Genomic DNA, 12582 nt, shown 5'->3' on the forward strand with positions numbered 1-12582 from the left:
CAAGCCAAGAAGAGTCCTACTTGTTTTCGTCGTAAAATCTCAACGGAAACTCCGATTGAGACAAAACGAAAAGCGTTTCGATGAGGATTCACAAGAGAACCCAAAGGAGGTCCTTTCTTAGGCCTTACAGGTCGCTACGTAGCGACTGACGGTCTGACAGGTCGCTACGTAGCGAGTGGAAGCAAGCCAAGAAGAGTCCTACTTGTTTTCGTCGTAAAATCTCAACGGAAACTCCGATTGAGACGAAACGAAAAGCGTTTCGATGAGGATTCAAAAGAGAACAAAAAGGAGGACCTTTCTGAGGCCTTACAGGTCGCTACGTAGCGACTGACGGCCTGACAGGTCGCTACGTAGCGAGTAGAAGCAAGCCAAGAAGAGTCCTACTTGTTTTCGTCGTAAAATCTCAACGGAAACTCCGATTGAGACGAAACGAAAAGCGTTTCGATGAGGATTCACAATAGAACCCAAAGGAGGACCTTTCTGAGGCCTTACCGGTCGCTACAGAACGAGTGGAGAGTTGGCTTGAGCTCGGTCGCTACGTAGCGACCGAGCAGCGTGTGTGTGCTCGGTCGCTACGTAGCAACCGAGCAGCGTGTGCGTGCTCGGTTGCTATGTAGCGACCGAGCAGTGTGTTTTCTCGGTCGCTACGTAGCGACCGAGCAGTGTGCGTGCTCGGTCGCTACGTAGCGACCGAGCAACCTGTGCGTGCTCAGTCGCTACGTAGCGACCGAGCTAGGTAATCGTTTTGTTGTGTTTCTTTTTTCCGCGATTAACCTAGGGGTTTTTCAGCGGTTTTTGGGAGAACAAGTTTTATCCTTCCGAAATTTCAACGGAAAACGTGTTTTGGTAAAACCTTTACGCATCGATATTTCTTTCGTTCGGTAATGAGCCAATCTTACGGGGTTTGATAAGATTTATCGTTTTCCTTTACGTTTAGAAAGAGAAATCGCGAGCTTGTTTTAGTGATCTTCCTGTGGCGGAAGGTCGCAGCAAGGCTTTCAATTTTGTTGAACATAGGAGCAGTCAGTGCTGCGAGTTTGTCTTTCATATATCCAGACATAGTTTCGATCAAGCGTTTTGTGGCCATGAGTAAGAGTAATCCGTAACCCCCCTCCTTCTAGCGCCAAAGTGTGGGAACCGAAATTCGCACTGTCGATTTACGTTTAAATTAGGAAACTAAGAAAACCCTAATTTCTCAGAGGTCCCGGATCTCTACGAGAGCCAACGACAAGTGAACAAAAATATGCGGAAATCATGAAAAGATAACAAACGAGTTTAGAGAAAACAGTGGATCTTATTTCGAGTCCGCGTAAGAGCATTGCGATCATTACAAGAGATCATAAAAGCTTTGGCCGCAAAGGCTGTCAGTGAGTTACTTAGTTCTAGCGGCCTAATAGCTCAAACCTAGTTGAGTCGCAGCTCGATAACAAAAGACGAAATAGATAAAGAAAAGGTTTTTGATTGATTTCGGACTGAACCTTGTTAAAGGCTGCCTACGTACCCCTTTCGAGGATCAAGCCGAACGTAGTTCAATTGATAGAGCTGGACAAGAGATCGAACTGCCTGGGCGAGTTCTTCTAGTAATTGAGTGCCAGTCATAGAAACCGAACTTGTCGAGAATAAAGCCTAAAGTTTCTAAGTGCAGAGAATCTCGAGTCTAAAAAGTCCTCCTTTATGCTCCTCGCCTAGGACTCCTTATATACTAGCTCCAAGGTCGGTTTACACTTTTACTCTTCTGCCCTTAAGCCGTCATAGCATAAAAATAGAGATATTCCATTTTTCCCGATTTTCACAATTATCTTCAAAACTTCCGTATTTATCCGCGGAAACTTGACATTTATCCTTCCTTGTGGACCAAGCGTAAACCGTGCTGTGGTTTACGGGCTTTTGGTTAAGAAATCGCAGGATGGGCCTCGAGTCGTGTTTTAGGTCCCTTTGGGCCGTCTTCCGACTCGAAGCGTTTACTACGATTTCTTTCGACAAAGAAAAAACTTTCCGCGGTTTCTAATCCGCGAAGTTTGATCGATGATTTAGAATAGCGGAAAATAGGGGTGGGCATAATAACCGATACCCGAACCCGAACCCGAACCCGACCCGAAGTAAGGGGTTCGGTTCGGGTTCGGTTAGTGCCAAATACCCGATCGGTTTTCATCCTATCCCTTTTCGGTTAACCGAACCCGATCGGTTATTACCCGATATCCGAACCTACCCGAATATAACCGAACTTAACCAAAACCTTACCATTTATGATTTATTCTCTTTCCCAAAATTGTGTCGTGCAATATGTCCAAGCATCATACAAATCGTTTAGTGTTCCCGAAAATTATGTTTCCTAGATTCTTCTTAAGTGGTTAAGATTTAATCTCATAAATTAACAAACTGGAAACCTTAAATACTCATCTTTTTTTTTTCTTACTCGGTGACGTCAAGAAACCGAACAAATGTAATTGTCGATCTTTTTTTCAATTTCTTTCTTTTGTTTGATTTTGCGTGTATGATGATTAGAAGTTTGATTCTGTTTGTTTGATGCGTAAAAGTTCGTCGACTTTGTTTGACTTTTGGTTGTAAAGTTTATTACAAGTAGAGGAATGAAACGTGGTTTACTTGTTTGTGTTCAGTAGAGGTTTGGTTTGATTTACTTGTTTGTGCTCCTGTTTGTATAATGTTTCAAGAATGGTTTCAATACAGGTCAAAACATGTTTTTCAAAAAAAAAATTTGTTTGAAGTTCGGATATATCCGAAAATATCCGAACCCGAAGTGAAAAAACCCGAACACGACCCGAAATATCAAAATACCCGAACGGGTTCTATACTCTTATACCGAAATACCCGAATATCCGAAATACCCGACCCGAACCCGAACGGGTACCCGAACGCCCACCCCTAGCGGAAAACATAGACTGACCTCGCTACGGTCTTCGGGAGATAGCATTTGAAAGTTTGACGAGAATGCATGGACTGGTGTCGTACCGATGTTCGGAAGAGCTCGGTCGCTACGCAGCGACCGAACTTTGGCTCGACCCCGGTGGCTACGTAGCGACCGAGCGGGATGGATGCTCGGTCGCTACGTAGCGACCGAGCAAGACGGACGCTCGATCGCTACGTAGCGACCAAGCTTGGCTCGGGCTCTGTCGCTACGTAGCGTCCGAGCTGTGTGCATGCTTGGCCGCCGTGTATCGATCGAGCTTGGCTTGTCCGCGGTCTGATATCCATACTCGAGCTTGTCTGCGGCCGATTTGGATACATGTCTGTTGCCTTCGGACAATCGGTATTTAGTGGTTCGATTGAGATTTGGACGAGATTTTACTGCAAGGCTCTTCGTAAAGATATATTTACGAAGATTACTTTTCGTAAAAACGTTTATGCTGATTTTTACGGACTTTCAGACATTGATTCCGTCGTGACCGATTTTTACCCCAACAATCTTCTGCCAACAAGTTTGCTGATGATAGCCGCCGTGCGATCTATGATGCCAAGAAAGTTATGGCGGACAGCTATCTTGAAGTGTTGATTTCTCTGAAGGAAAAATGGGAACAAAAGAAGGCGGCGGTTGATAGTGAGGCTCGTCTTCGGGAAGTTGTGGCCAACATAGATCTCTTGAAAGAGATTATGAACAATAATCTCTTGGCTTCGGATGAGTTGCTGTGGCTTTAAGCAAAGGAGGTCGAGCTCGGATCTGAAGTTGATGTGATGGCGACCTCGAATTTCTCTATCGGGAAGCTCGACCTGCCCCAGATTTCAGAGGATTTGCCCGAGGATTTCTTTGCTAAGGTTCCTTCTGCAGCGGATGGTGCGGCGAAGTGCTCAGATGACCGGTTTGAGGACGGTGAATTTGGCATCGAAGAATAGATTTTTGGAAGAAAAAAACTTTTGTTTTTTTTTTTTGCTTCTGTTGCTTTATTAATATTCCTTTTATTTTAATAAAGAAGGGATCGTGAGTCCCGATTTTTTTGTCGCCACTTTATGGTTCGTGCGAAGCCGACCTTTTGGGGGCATGTGTCGATTTTTGTAAATATTCTTATCGACACTTTTGATGTAACAAAAGATTTTGTTTTTTAGTTTTGTCGCGCTTGTTGGCGGTGTTGGCCGCGACCGAGGACTTGATCAGGGTCCTGGTTTTTGGTCAGCTGGGAATTTTATGCGATTTCCTGATATGAGAAATTTGTTGTGCTCGAACGTCTAGGGATTGTATTTGCTAAGATGTTGGATTCTGTTTCATTACAAATTAGTGAAAGAAAACAGTCTTTGACATTATCAAGCTGCTGTTCCACGGGTGTTGCGGTGTGTTTACTTTGAGTTCTGTTGGTGGGAGGAGACTGAACTCGTGTCGTGAGTTGTCTACGTACCCTCGTCGAGGGATCAAGTCATAACGTAGTTTGATTATTCCCCTGAGGACAGGGTCGGTTGTTCGATTGTTCGTGTACGTAGGTACGTCTATTTGTTAGCTTTGGTTATGATTAAGGTTGTTGTTTGATGTCCTTAAAGTTTGCGAGGTAGCATGTCCTGGAGTTCTTCTAGCTTGCTCTGATAGTTTCGACTCCTTTTGACGTTGGGAACTTCAGGCATTGATGATATGTCGAAGGAACTGCCTTCATGCTGTATGGCCAAGGTCTACCAAGGATCGCATTGAATGGGGCTGGATGGTCTATCATGATGAATTCTACGATTTTTCTGACTTCTCCGGTGGTTACCGCAAGCTCGATTGATCCGAGAGAGTAGGTGGTCTCTCCTGCAAATCCAATGAGAGGAGTTCGCTCTTGTTTTAGGAGTGCTTTGGGGAATCCTATTTTTTAGATGCTTCGTAGAAGAGGACGTCGACTGAGCTTCCGGTGGCGATCATTACTCGGGATAGTTCGCAGCCACCGACGTTGATTCAAATCACGAGAGCGTTGTCGTGTGGTTTATCAAGGTCTGCGGTTTCGTTTTCGTTGAAGGTGATTTCATGGTAAGGACCTATTAAGGATTCTCTAATTCCTACATTGTTCTCAGCTCTCCTCTGGTATGATTTGATCGAGTTGACTGAGTTACAGAACGTCGAGCCTCCATAAATGAAATCAATCGTTTTCCTACCCTCATTATGGGCCTGGAAGTTCCATCTCTTAATCGGTGCTGGTTGGTAATGTCTCTGCCCCCCCAGACAGATTGCAATTGACAGTCTGCATTCTGTCTTTTTCTGAATCGGTTTCTCCAAGAGCTCACGAATTTTGTTTATTTTATTCTTTCGCTTGAAGTTGAAAAAATTCATGCTAGGAGGTCTTGTGTTTTGGTTGTACTTCATGACCTGGGGAGGAGGGGTGTCCTCGTCGTTTTTTTCTAGCGTGCGGATTGCTACCGTGATCTCGAAATGGATTTTCCCTTCGGTTTGGCTCTAGATTTCGTCGGTTGCTTTGCTGTTCTGCCCCCATGAAATCATGTCGACTCTTTTCTTCAGAGCCGGAGGTGGAGAGCTTGGTGATTCCTGCTCGATCTCCCTCTCCCTTTTGTTCGTTGGGACCTTGGTCTTTCGGTTATATTTCCGAGTTACTGGTTCCTCTTCTTCTCCTGCTTCTTCGTTAGTTTTCTTGTTTTCGTTTTGATTGCGAAGTGCAGCTCGGCATTCCTCGGTTGAGTGGCCCTTGCGGTCGTGGAAGGCGCAGTATTTTCTGAGGTCGTATGTTGACGATTTCTGCGGCGAGCTATTTATCGAGTAGCAGTGTTGTCCCTTGGTGGTTGGTTCTTTGGGGGTCGCCGGCTTTTTGATTGTATTATTCTTGTTCGCGCTGTATTGTTCCTTTAATGCTGCGACCTCCTCTTCATGGGTGGTGAAGTATGAGGCTCTCCGTAAGGCGTCAACCAGTGATACAGGTGTTCGAACTGCCAGTTCTTCCCTAAACTTGGATGAGAACCAAACTCCATTCTTTAATGCTGCTAGGGCGACGACCTCGTTGGAGTGCAAAATCTTGGCCTTGATTTCTCGGAACTTATTTATGTACGCTCTTAATGGTTTGAAAGGTGTTTGTTTGAGATTCCAAAGGTCTGCTTTGGTGACTTTGGTCTCTATGAAGACTGAGTATTGTTTCAGGAATATTGACACCAACTGGGTGAAGTTGTCGATAGAATTTTCTTCTAGTCCGGCGAACCACTCTAGTGCGCTCTCGATATCGCTAGGCGGAAGGCTCGCACATGGGCTGTTGGATCTGTGCTTCCAGTGTACTCGGGGAATTTTAATTTTCCCACGTGATGTAGTCTTACGCTGGTGATTCTGTTTGTAAACGAGGTCCTTCTCATTTCTTCAATGACGATATCGATGTCCGGGGCGGAGCTCGTTGCCATGTGCACGATCGCGTGTATCCTTTTGAGCTCGGCATCATTCTTTTCAATATAGTTCTGCAAGGTTCCGTTTTCGCTTGGGGTCCCCAAATCTTCCCTTTGAGGGTCCACATTGATGGGATTGCAAGAGTCGTGTCTTCGGGTTTGTTCCGCTTGGTTGTCGAGCCCTACCTGATGGAAGGTCCTCGTCGCAGATGGATTTGATTTTCGGGGACGGAATGGTTCGGATGTGAAGCTCGCGTCCTTGGCTCTCCTTGCCTTTCTGCCGATCCGTTATGGAATTGGATCGGGGTGCTTTGTGGTCATTGGAGTTCGGTTTCGATTTCATCCAATCCACTGTAACTTAAACTTCGGTGGGCGATGCCTTGCGGTTGGGACCGTTCCGAATTCTCTCCCGTGTATCATCCGGATCGGGCGCTTGGGATTTCTGGAGTACCGAACAGTCTGGTACTTTGTACGTTGGACGTCCCCCTCAATGGGTCGAGGGGTGCTCTGTTTCTTTCTCGAGTTCCTTTTCGGCATGGTCTAGCCTATTAGCAAGGGCTTGGTTGGTTGTCCTTTGACCTCGAATCTCATCGATTAGGGTTGTCATCATTCCTCGGAGTTTGGTCAGTTCCCCTCGGTTTTGGGCTAGATGAGTTGGTGAAATCGGTCTGGATTGAGATCGAGTTGGATCGTCGGAGGGTGGTCTGTTTCCGGGACGGTTCCAAACCCGAGCTCCAATTTGCTCCGGAATTGTCGTCTGGTTGATCAGAGGAGACCGATCTTGACTCGAAGTCCCGATTGGAGGGATTCGTTGCGTCAGGGCTGTTCCGGTCGCATATGTGGTTCCAGTTAATCCAACCTGGGTTACTCCGGCTGGCAAATTGGATCTGACAGGGTCGATGTCGTTGATTCCCGAAGGAGTGGTTCTTGACGTTTGGTTGGGGTCCATAGTCGCGCTTAGGAAACTTAGATCGGTATCTTTGCAAATATGTTTTTTCGTTTATCTTCCCCACATACGGCGCCAAAATGTAGAACCTAAATTCTACACAAAGTATTTGATAGTGATCGGGGTTGATCTATGGAAGACAAATGATGGGGGCAACGATATCTTTAGAACACAACGATGTTAAATAATTTCCAGTAGGCGAAAATAGACTTTATTGATAACTGGGATCGAATACAATGAGTTGAACTAGATCGAATGATACACACAAGTTCGATCAAGAAGGAATCTAAAAGTGGGAAGACAATAAGATTGATATGAATGTAAGGCTCTCTGTAGGGTTTTCCCCATGTCCTCCTCCTTGTTTCTTCTCCTTCTTTTATAGCGAGTCGCCTCCGAGATCTCTGTGCCAGCTCTGCGATCTCAGCTTCTTGTTGCGCGATCATTGCGACCTCTGTGACTCTTCTTCGAGCTCGATTCTGGTTGTGGGACTCGGCATGTCTCGGCCCATGTCTCTGATCGGGGCCCATTTCGGTCTTGACCAAAATTGGGTCCAACATTCGGATTTCCAATCATCAGATCACTTACATACATCATTGGATGAAGTACCGTTGTAATCGGCCTAGCTGGTCTTGCTGTATCGTTGGGACCCAAAGATCTTCCCAAATCCTAATCTCATTGCCAAAGTGTACCTTTTGTCTAATCCCCATTGTTATTAATGGTTTTGCAGCCATTATGCTCTTCCACCCATAAGAGGGGTTGTTCACCTCGTTTAGTCACAACAGCGAGCACCATCAGAAATATCGTCCTCTCAGAACTCTTGCCAATAGGTAATCTGGAAATTGTACTAATCGCCATAACTGCTTTCCAAGCAATTCCAGGTTAAATTCATGAATCTTATTCCTCCTTCGTCCCATGATTTTCATAGTTTCTCCCACATTACCTAGTGAACTCCTCTTTTAGGATGGTTTGGGCTCCACCATAACTGTGCAATGGCATTGGCTAAATTCTCACAAGTCTCTAAAGGTAGAAACAAGGTTGACATTACATACGTGGGTAGAGCCAATAGTATAGATATTATGAGTACTTCCTTCCCCACCCCACCCCCCCCCCCCCCCCCCTTGATAACCATCTTCTATCCATTCATTAACATGGCTTTGTAGTCGTTCCTTCAGAAAGGCAAATATCTTCATGGATACCAAGATAGGAACCCATTCCAACCTCATTTCCAATTCCAGTTGAAGATTTTAAAGTTTCCTTGACATGTCCATGTATTCTCTTACCAAAGAGTAAGGATGCTTTCTCAAAGTTAATGCATTGTCCAGACGTTTTCCCATAGGTCCCAAGTGCTTTCATGATTTCATTGCATTCACGTGGCTCTGCCATGCATAAGAACATGCTATCATCAGCAAAGAGAAGGTGGGATACCGAAGGGCTAGCACGTGAGACGCGCATCCCCGTTATATTTCCTTGATTCTCAGCATGATTTAGAAGGCTAACGAGCACTTTCGTGCATAAGATGAATATGAAAGGAGACAACAAATCTCCCTGTCACAAACCACGTTTGGGAGTTATAATACCTCTTGGAGGCCATTGAATAAGACATGGTATTTCACCGATGATACACAACGCATTATCCATTCAATCCATGTATCTGCTAATCCCATCTTCTTCATGACCACACTGATAAATTCCCACTCCAACCTATCATAGACTTTACTCATGTCAGTCTTTATGAAAGGTTTGAGTGGGAATTTATCAATGTGGTCATGAAGAAGATGGGGTTCTCAGATACTTGGATTGAATGGATAATGTAATGTGTGTCATCGGTGAAATACCATGTCTTATTCAATGGTCAGCCAAGAGAATATATAACCCCAAAACGGGGTTTGCAACAGGAAGATCTTTTGTCTCCTTTCATATTCATTTTATGCACGGAAGCACTCGTTAGCCTTCTAAATCATGCTGAGAATCGAGTAAAGATAACGGGGATGCGCGTTTCATGCGCTAGCCAGCCCTCCAGTATCCCACCTTCTCTTTTCTGATGATGGCCTATTCTTCTGCAAGGCGGTGCCACGTGAATGCGATGAAATCATGAAAGCACTTGGGATCTATGGAAAAGCTTCTAAACAATGCATTAATTTTGAAAAAATCTTCCTTACTCTTTGCTAAAAGAATACTTGGACATGTCAAGGAAACTTTAAAAACTTCAACTGGAATTGCAAATAAGGGAGGAATAGTTTCCTATCTTGGTATCCCTGAAGATATTAGCGGTTCAAAGATAAGGCTGTTCGCCTTTCTGAATGAACTACTACAAAACTGTGTTAGTGGCTGGACAAGAAGATGGCTATCAAGGAGAGGAAAGGAGGTTCTAATAAATTCTATATTGTTGGCTCTGCCTACGTATGTAATGTCAATCCTCCTTCTATCTTTAGAGACTTGCGATAATTTAGCTAGTGCTATTGCTTAGTTCTAGTGGAGCTCAAACCCTCCTAAAAGAAGAATTCACTGGGTAAAGTGGGAGAAACTCTGTAAATCAAGGGGGGAAGGAGGAATAGGATTCAGGATGCTTCATGAATTTAACCTCACATTACTTGGGAAGCCGTTGTGGCGATTAGTGCAATTTCCTAATTCCTTACTGGCAAGAGTTCTGAGAGGACGGTATTTCCGATGTAGCTCGTCGTTGCAACTAAACGATGTGAACCATCCTTCATATTGGTTGAAGAGTATAATGGCTGTAAAGCCATTAATAACATTGGAAATTAGACAAAAGTTACACTCAGGTAATGAGATTAGGATTTGTAAAGATCTTTGGATCCCAACGATACCGGCAAAACCAGCTAGGCCGATTGCACCAGTACTTAAACCAATGATGCCAGAAAGTGATCTGATGATTGGAATCCCGGAGAGATGGAATACTATGCTTGAAAATCTATCCATCAGGATGACATCCCATTGATCCAATCGCTGGCCATAAGCTAAGATTATCATCCGGATGGATACTGTTGGAGCTATAATAAGAATGGGATGTACACTGTAAAGTCAGGTTATTGGGTGGTAACTAACTTGCTTAAGGAGGAAACATTGGAGGCGCATGAACCTAGTATTACAAAGCTCTTGGCTTTTGCTTGAAAAATAAGAGCTCCTCCAAAAATCGTACATCTTATTTGGCAGATGATATTTGGACAGTTAGTAGTAACAAGTAATCTGACTCATTGTCATATGAGATACGACAACCATTGTCCTCGTTGTGGTGCAGATGATGAAACTATAAATCATGCCATCTTTGAAGCCACTTCACAAATATAGATTACCTCTTCTAGCGAAAGAATGTTATTGAAGATCAAGAATTGGAAAAAGACCCATATCCTTGGATCATATGGTATCTTTGGAAAGCGAGGAACGATAAACTTTTTAGTAGGATAGACAGGGACCATTTGGAAACTGTCAGACACGCTGAATTAGAATGCCACGCTTGGTTTGAAGAAAATCAAAAACCGGAAGAAATGGTGGAAGCACAAAATCCAAAACGGGCTCCAATCTTAGAGAGATGCATGATAGATAGATCTTGGACACATGAGGCACTCTTTAGTGGTTATGGATGGACATGGATAAACTCAAGAGGAGTGACGTAACTATTGGGAGAAAAGAATCAACGCCGACGAATCTCACCATTGCATTAAGAACTTGAGGCTTTATCTTGGGTAATGGAATGTATGCTATAGGTATCGACATGTCAATCTTTTGAGAGCGACTGTAAGGACTTAATTTCGATGATCAAAGGCTCCAGAGCATGGCTGAAGTTTTCTATTGAGCTGTAGGAGTTTATGAAGTTGAAAAAAAAAATCATGGAGCTCTCAATTGTTTTTGTTCTTTGTTTGGCAAATGTATCGTGTAATTTATTAGTTAAGATAGCGAGATCCTTCCATAGATAATTGTATTTTATTGGTTGTTCTGTTTTGATGTGGTTCCTCAGACCGCTTCAAGTAATAGAACAATCGTTTGAAAAAGAAAATTGTATTAAAGATAAAGAGTACCGTTTTAATATAAGTACTTTAGGTTATGACTCATGACTTCTATCAAACTGATAGGGTGAACATTGATATGACACACGATTACCAAATTACAGTTTTACTGCCTCAGCCGTCAATGAATACCGTTAACGTCGGAAACGGAAAAAAGTAATGAGAGATAATAAATGATTTAAATGATAATTAAGTTGGAAGACAGATGGGTCACGTGGATACGGGAGAGGCACTTGATCTCAGGCGCAATTCGCTGCAAATGAGAGAAATTGGACTTTACGTTGGCGTCGCTCGAAATCAGTATTGTCTCACGCGTGGCCTCGGCGCGTGTTTTTTTCCATTAGACTCTTTTTTTTTGTAGGCACCATTTATCTCATGGATTATTTCCTTTTGCTCAATAAGTTTATTAAGGCAAGTTTTACGACTTTATATCATTTTGTTTGGGAAATTTGCCAAAATGGCTCTAAAATTGAATTTGAATGTAAATCTTACTCTAAATTCAGTCAAATTCAAAAATAATTTAAATGAATAGTAAAGTTACGACTATTTTCTTATGAATAAATAAGAAAACATATACAATTTTATAATTATAGCCCTTACGAGTTTTTTCTTAACAATGAAATGTTTGGAAAATTTTACAATTATATCCCCCAGAATTTTTCTCGATATGAATAGATTTCTCGAGAAGATTAATTTTGTATTTAAAGTTAAAATAAATTTATAATGAAAATAGTTTGATAGAAAATATATTGAAATCATGTAAATTTAAATAACTGTAAATCATGAAAATTTAAATTTAATAAATTTGAATTGTTTGGACATAGATAAGTGAATATAATTTGTAAATCATTATTGTCCATTAGTTAGGGCTTGGTAGCATATGTTCAAATAAATTTAGTATTTATAAGGTCAGGTTTTGGGATCTTAAAAAATAATTAAAAATTAAAACTTGACACATTATATACTAAACATTTCAATTTTATGTTTAATGAAGTTTTTATTACTATTTACTTAAAATATTTGATTTTAGGATGTAAGAGTAGAAGACTTCTTAAGAAGTATGTCAAGAAGTTCTCCGCAAGTAGCATTTGTGGAATCTAAATTTGCACTGTTAGTATTTGTTATGAAAAAAGCAAAGCTTTCAACGGGGTCCAGATTTTCTGCAGAGCCAATGACAAGTAATAAAAAGATGCACAAAAGAGCAAGGTAATACGAAAAACAAATTTAAGAACAATAGACTTTAATCCAAATTGCATATGAGTGTTCAAGAGACAAAATCATACAAGATGTTCATCTAGAAGATAAGTTATAAAGGAATAT

The 12582-nt window shown here is 42.4% G+C and overlaps 1 protein-coding gene across 1 annotated transcript; it reads right to left on the bottom strand.

Annotated features, from left to right (window-relative positions):
• Window positions 1–5368: 5368 nt before the first annotated feature.
• On the bottom strand, window positions 5369–6312 carry LOC103849933. The gene is made up of 2 exons (XM_009126641.2): window positions 6254–6312; window positions 5369–6176 (listed from the first exon to the last, which is right to left on the bottom strand). The coding sequence occupies exons 1-2, from the start codon at window positions 6310–6312 to the stop codon at window positions 5369–5371; spliced, it is 867 nt and encodes a 288-aa protein (XP_009124889.1).
• Window positions 6313–12582: the final 6270 nt, after the last annotated feature.

This window comes from Brassica rapa, chromosome A05 (assembly GCF_000309985.2).
Source record: "Brassica rapa cultivar Chiifu-401-42 chromosome A05, CAAS_Brap_v3.01, whole genome shotgun sequence".
In the NCBI taxonomy this organism is placed as follows: domain Eukaryota; kingdom Viridiplantae; phylum Streptophyta; class Magnoliopsida; order Brassicales; family Brassicaceae; genus Brassica; species Brassica rapa.